Source organism: Pecten maximus, chromosome 10 (assembly GCF_902652985.1).
Source record: "Pecten maximus chromosome 10, xPecMax1.1, whole genome shotgun sequence".
NCBI lineage: Eukaryota > Metazoa > Mollusca > Bivalvia > Pectinida > Pectinidae > Pecten > Pecten maximus.
Window position 1 is genome coordinate 23,613,797 of NC_047024.1, and position 9,635 is coordinate 23,623,431.

Below are 9,635 nucleotides of genomic sequence, written 5' to 3' on the forward strand. Positions count from 1 at the left end.
CAAATTTTGGGAATTTGGCTTAAATATGAAATAATTTCAATTGGGAATGGGCCCATTAACGGCCCCAAAAAGCCCCCAGAAAAAACCCTGTTTAGATAATGGTCATAATTGCTAAAAATGATACACAGTCAATGGTTATCTGCTACGTTCCAATGTCAAGTATGGTCAGTTAATTCAAATAATGTGCAACTTAGTTTAAAAACACAATTATTTATCAGTATGCATATTAGAACTCTGGTTACCAATTTTAGGCTTATCGGCCTGTTCTGATTAACAGAAGGGCCCATAATCAAGATAGAATCAAGGTTCTTTGGATGTCACCTAACAAAATTTGCAAAAAGAAATGATCGTGACCTATATCCAAGGTCACAGGGGTCAAATTTGGTCCATATTGAGTCTGAAGGATCCTTGGGTGAAGAGGTGGTCCACAGGGACCTGAGGGATGGGCCCAATAGGAAAAACATTGCAAATTTCCTGATGTGTTTTTTTTATACAACTATGAATAGCAAATGCTATTTTACATGAAATTTGTCATCATAAGGTGAGCTATGCTGTTCTCAAAACAGATATTGTTATCATTCCAGGTAACGAACAACAAGCTGATTGTATAACATTTTCATTCAAATTGGTAACCTTTTCCTGGAGCAACATGGAACAGAACAGGTCTACTCAGAATGCTAACTTCTGCCGTTTGGTTATGTATATAAGCAGTTTAGGATGTGAAGTACTAGAAGAAGTGATTCTGAATGTCGTATTTAACGATCTGCTTGCCGACGAGAAAAGACGTCTTGAACTGGCTGTTTCTCAAGGCAGTGTCGCATTACCATTTGAAAGGCTTTATCCAACAAGCGGACCTTTACCCAGATTTGATGAATTCGACAATTTGATCATTGAAGAGATATTTCACCTTAATCATGCACAAGTTGAACTAAAAGAATATCTTAGAACGAGTGGTTTACAGATGGTTCTGACAAAACACCGAGACAAGATGTTTAAAAATCACAAAAGAATTGGGGAAAAAATGTGGAAAAAAATTAATACAAATTCGGGTGTTGTTGATATAAAAGAATTGGATGTGTCTGTCTTGGGTTTCATTTTTCGGAACATCTCAAAACACTCACAAAGGGACTGGAACAATATGCCAATGAAGGAGGAAGTCGCCATTAAAGATGATGTTTGTCGTATAATTTGGTATCGAAACAAGTTAGCACACTACCGGGCAACAGAACCAATTAGTGAGAGTGATTTTCAAAGTATGTGGTTAGACTTGACATTGGCATTTGAACGTCTATGTCATGATCGACAAAAGGTAGAAAGAATTTCCAACGAGATGAAACGCAATCACATTGATGAAAATCAGCAGGAACAATATGAAAAATTAGTCGATGAATGGATAGCAGAGGAAGCAGAAAATGTAGAAAAAATTAAAAGATACATTTCCAACTCCCAGGATGATACAGTTTGTAAGCTTTCAGAAGTTGTGAAAAAAGGTGTTGAGCAGAATAAAGAACAATTGAAATATACAGAAAAAGCAGTGGCTAAACTTACTAAAGGTTTTATTGATGAAATGCTAGTGCAGCTGGAGGAACAAAGATCTAAGATACTCGAAGATTCCAATGATTCGTTAAAGGAACAATTGGAAAGCGCTGTTCATAGAACAAAAGCTGAGCTTGGAGATGTTATTGTTGATAGTATGAAGCATGTAGGTTTTGATATAGAGAGAAAACTATCTGACATTGTTACGAACGAAATGGATAAGATGTCTACAACGCTTGCAGACCCCCTCAAGGAACAAGTTGGCACAATCATGACAGATTGTCTCAATAAGGCTGTTGAAAATATAGAACAGAAAGTTGTTGGTATAGTCAATGAGAGAACTGTTAGTATCATAGAAACGCTACTGAATGAACGCCTAGATGACCTTTCAAATTACATAGTGTCAACGGTGAAGACAGAACTGATCAAATCAAGCCAGTCGGATATTCTTGCAGAAATCATCAGAAACACAACAGATACAGTTGTTGACAAATTGGCAGAAGAACACAGGCAACATATTGGTAATGTTTAAATTCATTCTTACTCTTGTAGTTCATGCAAAATAAGTAAATAGTAATGTTTTCTTCTATATTTATCGGAACATAGTATGTATTATAGTATGTACAGTAAACTAAAAGTGGTTCACAAATTGCCTTCACTAAACTTTAATACTAAACTTTTAAACTAGGGGAGAGGGTTTAAATGGGGATAAATACGGTTCTCACTTATTGAGATACTTAACAATGTTTTAATGCCTGTAGTGTCGATTGATGATTTTGAAAAATTACATTCCAAACTTCATGATTCAAATTTATCAGTTGAAAAGAGATGGCTATCAATACATATAATGTTTGGATGTTGTATACTATTCATGACAACGTTGTAGACTCAAAAGAATGTGATAAATTTCGTAATTCATATGACCATTTCCCAATCAATGGTGATCAGTCACTGTGCTCCAATGGTTGGCTTCCAGTACTCTCTCTCGTCCTCCAAACTCAACTGGAGACACGTTTAGCTGCTTGGGCAAGCCTCTATACTGCTCTATGTCTTTTAAGGCCTGTCACTTCCCGCTCGCTGAACGTCCTCCACACTGACTGTGCAGGAAAACCCCTGCACCCATCCTCCACAGCGAAGTTCCATGTTTGCTATCCCTGCTCCCGACATTCCGCCAACAAGTCCTTATACTTGGCACGCTTCCTCTCGTTTGCCTGCACACACCTCTCTTCCCATGGCACGGTCAGCTCTACTAGTAGTAGCTTCCTCTCTCCCTTAGACCACAGCACATGAATGTCTGGCCTAAGAGAAGTCTGTACTATGTTTGGAAAAGATGATCTTCCATGCAGATCCAATTCCATGGTCAAGTCGTCTGCCACTCCTAATAAGCCCCTTTTCTTGTTGTATTCCTGTACCGGTGCACTCTGCCCCTCCTTTACGGATCTGATGGTAACCGCACTCTTCTTTCCTTCGTGCCTTCCTCTTCCTTTCTAGGATGTTTGCAAGCTCTCGGAGTACCTGTCGCAATGTGTAACAACCCTATGTCAATTCTGTCTGCCAGCTTGTTAGCACATGGTCAAAGGCCCCTCTTATGCTGCACAGCACACATTCTGGATAAGGTACAATCCCCATCTATGGAGATTGACTGGTGATGGTAGAATGTCATAGACTGACTGCAGCTGAAATTCCAGTTGTGCTGGTTGATATTGTCAGATATCCTTCCAGGTCAAATGCCGTTCCCCGATCTCCCATCTTGTCCACTGACAGCCCATCTCCACAGCTTTATTCTTCCTTCCCACCCCCTCCTGAGCTCTAAACGCACTCTGCACCATCCCTCTCCTTTCCATTGAGTCTGCTGTTCTCCATTGTTGTCTGTGCTGTGTTCCTAAACCCTGTCTGCCCTGACATACTGTCCCAACTATATCTGTGTTTCAGCCTGCTTTCTGCATCCTTAACAGCCCTGCTTGCTGATCACTTCCTCCCTGTCCTCTCATGAACACCTGCATTCCTGACTTTGAAGTCTTCAGTGTCATGATGAGTATGGCCTTTCCTACATTGTATTCCTCTACTAACGAGGTGATTGGTAATTGTAGCTTGGAAGTCCTGCTATACAATCCTTTGCTGGAGAAAGATGGTGGCACTCCAAGCAAATGCCTCAAATGCCTCAAATGCCTTGATGGTTGTCTCTAAGCCTTCTACTGTTGTTACCCCTATCTCGTATGGCATCAGTGGCCAGGTTACCCGGGGAAACAGGTCATGTTGGATATATTCCTGGCCTTGAACTTGCCGGGTTATTCCTCATCCACTATGATGTTTGCTGCTCTAGTCGCTTGATGCTCATACCATTTTCAAAGGCGTTTGATTGGCTTGCCGACTATCGATGGAAGCTTCTCTCCTTGGACTTTCAGCTGGAACTGCTACATAAACATTTAAGATGATTTACCAATGAAATTCAATTTAATTGAATCAGTCAAAATTGGACAAATAGTATTATACGTTGATCAATGTTGAAAAATGCACTCAGTGACCTCTGAGCCAAAAATGCACTATTGACCCTTTTGTGGCCACTGTACTCCCTTTACCCAACATAGATGATTAATCTACGAAGTATAGAATATAATCCCACCATTTGTTTATTGTTATTGCTTCCAAATTTTGTTATTATACACATCAGAATTCTGGTGACTGGTAAGGCCACTGGACCTATTGTTCAGCTTTTTTAAAGCCTGACACTTATTTAACAGAAATTTCCAAAATTATCATTTTTTACTCAGCTCGAATAGTGAAATTTGCATTCTGTCAGAATTAACTTCTGAAATATCTGTGATTGCAGAAAAAATCTGATGTTTTGAATAGCATACAATATGCAGCTGACCTTAAAGTGTCTTCCTGCAAAATCTTATGCTTATCACTGAGGGGCCTCTGATGGCCAATATTGGCACCTTTTCTTTGTGAGGTTAACTTAACATCAATTAAATTGGACTTCATTGGCAAACCTCCTTCATTAAAAAAAGTACTCATCATTTCACATACATGGTATTTTTCATTTTTCTTGGAAACATGGTCCTATTGTAAAAAAAAAAAATTATAAGAATATTTGCATTTTCAGACACCCTTTTCCAGCAAAGTGTGCCGAGATCCCCTGATGGGAATTTTGAACCGAAATGTAAACCTACAGGTAAGAATGCCATTGAAATACTGATTGGTTTATAGCATATTTTGACTTATTGACACCAGGGACTCTTCAATCCTTAATGTAACCAATGATAATCGACACAGTCATCAGATGGAGGGCTATTCAAATCGCTCTTCGTCTGTGGTCCGGATGGGATGTCCTGATGTATGTCTTTGTCAGTATGCTTCAGTGAGATAGCACTGTAAAGCTGAATCAGTTCTACTATATCACAACAAGACAAACCTAAATATACTGCAGCCTCCAAAAATACACATACACTTCACGCATGCATTTTGCACAGAGGCAATGCCCATAATTCATATAATTAGGTCACCTGGCACCTGACAGACAATCCATCCTGATCAGGTCAGCACTTCAGCACTACTCTGGATTAGATTTAAGAAATTGAACTTTATTTACCAGAATGGGAAGATTATTTATAAAATAACTTCACACTGCTTTGTCATAATTACTGAAATATCCAGAAGAGCGAAACAGGCCCTGATTTTTCACATTTGCTCATTCTAATAATTATCATACGTATGCCATTTGGTTTGATCCAACATGTTTGTGTATTTTACACATTAATTTTTTCTTTCAGATCCGATGAAGTTTGAGGTGCAAACATGGTTTGCAGACGCGCAGGATTTCATAGCCACATCTGCATACAGAGGTGTAGTGGATCGCCTTGAATTCAATAAGCATTTGACAGTCGTTGGACCTCCTATGTCTGGCAAAACCATGATTGCAAGATGTGCTGCGCGGCATTTCAGAAGCAAAGGTTACACTGTTTTCCCTATATCTAATCCCACTGAAATTAAACAATTTCTGTCCAATGAAGGGAAGCAACTTTTTGTTATAGATGATCCATTTGGAAAGAATTCGGTAAATCTCGAAAAGCTGAGGGAATGGCGCGAGATAGACGAAAGAATGAGGGCGTTCATCAAAAAGGATGATGTGAAAATCTTATGGGTAATGAATATAGAACAGACAAAGGAACATGTCTTCCAAACAGCTAGGTTGGTTTTTGCTGAACCAAAGATTGACATCACATCACAAGAATTAACATGTGAGGAACGGAAAGGAATTCTGATGAAACACTTTGAAAACACGTTCCTTGAAGATGAAGACGCATATGGCAATGTTCTGGATGTAGCTGCCAGCTGTGATTTCTTTTTCTTCCCAAGGATATGCAAACAATTCAAACAGATTTCAAAATGGCAGCAAAACCTAGCAAACCCTTTCCATTTTCCATTTGAAACTTTGGTGGATTATTTTGAGCACATTCAATACAGCAGTAAGTATCAATTCTGTGCTCTGGGGCTATGTGCATTGTCCGGAAACTTGCCATCTAATCACGGATCCTTGCGCGATGTTATCTCGTCTGGAATTGGTACTATGTACTTGGATGTAGATTTTTCAGATGCAAATGCAATCAAGGCAACGTTGAACTCTATGACAGGCACATGGGTCAGACGTTCAAAGGAGCACTGGGGATTTTCACACGAGATCTACAGAGATGTAATTTTGTTCTTGATGGGGAAAAGAGAACTTGTTGATCCATCTATACTGCTCAGGAATATGTCGTGTCGATGTGTACAAGAACGAATTAAATACGATCAAGAAAAACCAGTTGAGGTACCGGATGAGTATGTTTTCGTCTTGGGAAGAGAACATTGGAAAGAGTTATCTTTGCGCCTTTGCTGCGACCTGATAAACCTGGGATACGAAGATAGTCAAATTCCTCGAAATGATTACTATGAAGCTGATGTTTTGCAGCTGCTTACAAAGACCTTGGCAAGTGGCAAGCTAGAGGAGAACAATTTTCTGGCTGTCATTGCACTGTCAATCCGAACAGAAAATGCAGATTTGTTGAATACCTGTCTAAGGAACAAACCGGAACTCATCAACCGTCATTTCAGCGAAATATCGTACCATATTGACACAGATATTATCGGTTTCAGCCCACTCCATTTTGCTGTCTGGAGAAGAAGTCACTGGGGTGTTGATAAGCTTTTGAAGTGTAGTGAAATTGATGTTGATTTACTCTCAAGGGAAGGTGCAATAAGAAATAAAGATCAGGAACTGCACTCAGACCTCATAGAAACTGGTGCTAGCCACAACATTCAGTCCAATGAAGGGCTATGTCCAGTGCATTTTGCAATCAAGTTGAATGATATTGATATAGTAGAAAAACTTGTACGTGCTGGAGCTGACATGAAGAAATTCACATCGGAGGGGCTTTCACCACTACACCTAGCTATAGAACTGAACAAAACCAAAATGGTAGAAAAACTTATTGAAGTTGATGTAGATACCAATTTCCGCGATGAAAACGGTCAACCTCCCCTCAATTTTGCACTGGAACAAAATGAACCTAATGTGGACATCGTAGCGATGCTGGCCAATCATTCAAAAACAGAGGTCAACCCTTCCGATGGATGTGATCACCCATTAAACATAGCAGTTTGTAAGGGTGATTTTATTTCAGTTCATACTTTGCTGTCATGTGAGAGAATGAATGTGAACATTTCCGACGGGACAGGTTCTACAGCACTCCATATTGCAGCAAGAAATAATGCTATTCCAATTGCAACACTCTTATTGGAAAAAGCTGATCCATCGTTAAAAAACATAAATGATGAAACGCCTTTGAATATTGCAGAAAGGAAAGGTCACAGCCAAATCGCCGAATTTATTCGTCATTTCATCAGCATTCCGAAGTTTTAGTGCACATACATCATGAAGATATCAGTTATCTCGAGTGTAAATTGTGAGTATATCTTTGAGTGCATACAAGCTGTTTGATAACATTTACAGGGACTGATTTTAAGAGTATATAATCATGTTATACATTTAACGTCCAAAATCCATAATAACAATTCGGAGTTTTCACAATGACAATGCCATCTCAAAGCGGTTCTCAAATTATTGTCCATTATGCCTTATTCAACAAGTCAATGTCTTTCTCAACTTCCTGTGGAGCATACAGTCAGAGCTGACATCTCGGCACTTACAGCTTACATATGACATTTCTTACACTGTCCTACCATGTACTCATTTACAGCTGAGTTGACTTGAACAAATGAGTAAAGTTTCTTTTTCAAGGTAACTACACAGTGCCCTTGACGGGACTCAGACTGGTGACCCGGGACTTCGTTCACGTAGTCTGCGTCCGACAACTAGACTTTCGTGATATCATCACACATTAGATCTCGGGCTGTATAAACCGTCGGTCGTCCACCTGTCTTTACATAATTCTTGTTATCGCTATTTCTCAGCGAGTACTTATGGGATCTTTTTTTTCAATTTATGTATACATACATTTAATCCTTCGTCCCTATAGCGATGGATGTTTACTTTTGAGACTGAAATACACACAAAATAATGGACTCGCATCCAGATTTTGACGATGTTTGTTATATTCCATAGAAAATTTATGGAAGTTTCTAGATGTACATGTACACGATTTGATACTAATCAAAGTTTTTGATTTTTATAATCAATTTTTTTTTTAAATCTTATAACCAGATTTTGGTAACACTATATGTCTCGGAAAGAACTGCATTGATCTTTGTATAAATTTGTAGGTTTTCTCTAAACCTTTAGATATGCATAGTCAATTGTGAGACGGACGGAATCAACAAAGTGGGCAGCAGACATCCATCTCGGACTTTGACAATTGAAGTTTGTTATTGCTTGGTCAAAGTAACAGTAGTAGCTAGATATAGGTGGGTATGATCCTCACTGTCTATGGCTATGCTTCTTAGAGAAAATTTATTATAATCTATATAGAGAAATAACATTTTTGAGCATCATTTGTTGATTTGCTGTTGCAAATTTGTTAGCATTATCAATAGTGACAGTCTGATGGTATGCACATATCTGTACTGACTGACCCAAGGGGCTAAAGGGCTCGGTCAAAATGGGTCATATTGACTGAAATATATTTCCGGCTTCTTATCTTTTCGATATTGTGTATTATGATTCTGTACATACTGCTTGAAATGCTATTTGATGAATGTTTTTGTTTTTTTATTTGAAGGCTTTTCTTTCATTTGAAGGCTTCGTTGAATGATGTTTTATTTTTTCATTTGAAGGCTTTAATGAATGAAGTTTTTTTTTTAATTTGAAGGCTTTGATGAATGATGTATATTTTCATTTGAAGGTTTTGATGAACGATGTATTATTGTTTCCTTGATAGCTTTGATGATGTATTATTCCCACATTAAAAAAAAATCAACTTTGTTAGTTTCTCATTGCAAACCTCAAAAGCTAAAACTCAATAGTCGTATCTCAACTGAGATGATCTCTCCTCTCATAAATGTTCTCTCATTAGAGCTGATCTCTCTACAGGTTAGCTGTCTACAGAATAGCGAATGATGTGAGTTGTGGTCAGCTTATATTTGTTGATTTCTTACACGGAGAAAAAATTGGTCTCTTTTGGATGTATGCTACTCCTGAGCTGAGAGGGTATCTAGAGTTTGTGGGGATGTAAAAATGGTGGTGTTTTAGAGGGAATGTTAATTCATCAGGATATTTACACGAAAGATTATAAGAGATGCAGATTTTTTATGGTTTACAAACTTTCTATTGCCTGATATAAGTGCTTGCGTGAAGTGGACACTTAAAAAGGTTTTTGTAGAATCATAGAATCAGGTTGATGCCAGTTTCACTGACCCCAACCAATCAGATTGTGTGCACATGATTTTTAGCTCACCTGGACCGAAGGTCCGGTGAGCTTATGTCATGGTGCGGCGTCCGTCGTCCGTCCGTCCGTCCGTCCGTCGTCCGTCCGTCCGTCGTCCGTCCGTCAACATTTGCTTCAAATCGCTACTTGTCAAAAAGTTCTTATTGGATTTTTACCAAATTTGGTCAGAAACATCCTTGGGGGAAGGGGAACAGATTTTGCATAAATGGTGGCTCT

At 38.8% G+C, this 9,635-nt stretch overlaps 1 protein-coding gene across 2 annotated transcripts; it reads left to right on the top strand.

The window, feature by feature from the left end:
* Positions 1-594: 594 nt before the first annotated feature.
* Positions 595-9,416, top strand: LOC117336162. 2 transcript variants are annotated; one of them, XM_033896550.1, is made up of 4 exons: positions 595-2,057; positions 4,643-4,711; positions 5,310-7,481; positions 7,817-9,416. In XM_033896550.1, exons 1-3 carry the CDS (start codon positions 650-652, stop codon positions 7,436-7,438), a joined length of 3,606 nt encoding a protein of 1,201 aa, XP_033752441.1. In that variant the 5' UTR covers positions 595-649; the 3' UTR covers positions 7,439-7,481; positions 7,817-9,416. The 2 variants fall into 2 exon arrangements, with proteins under 2 accessions (XP_033752441.1, XP_033752440.1); XM_033896549.1 differs by having other exon boundaries at positions 5,310-9,416.
* The last annotated feature ends 219 nt before the right edge of the window (positions 9,417-9,635 follow it).

Bases quoted from the DNA above. Each gene is read 5' to 3' on its own strand.
- LOC117336162 (XM_033896549.1), top strand. From the start codon at position 650: ATGGAACAGAACAGGTCTACTCAGAATGCTAACTTCTGCCGTTTGGTT. The intron at 2,058-4,642 runs GTAATGTTTAAA...TTGCATTTTCAG, and splicing joins AGAACACAGGCAACATATTG to ACACCCTTTTCCAGCAAAGT. The intron at 4,712-5,309 runs GTAAGAATGCCA...TTTTTCTTTCAG, and splicing joins ACCGAAATGTAAACCTACAG to ATCCGATGAAGTTTGAGGTG.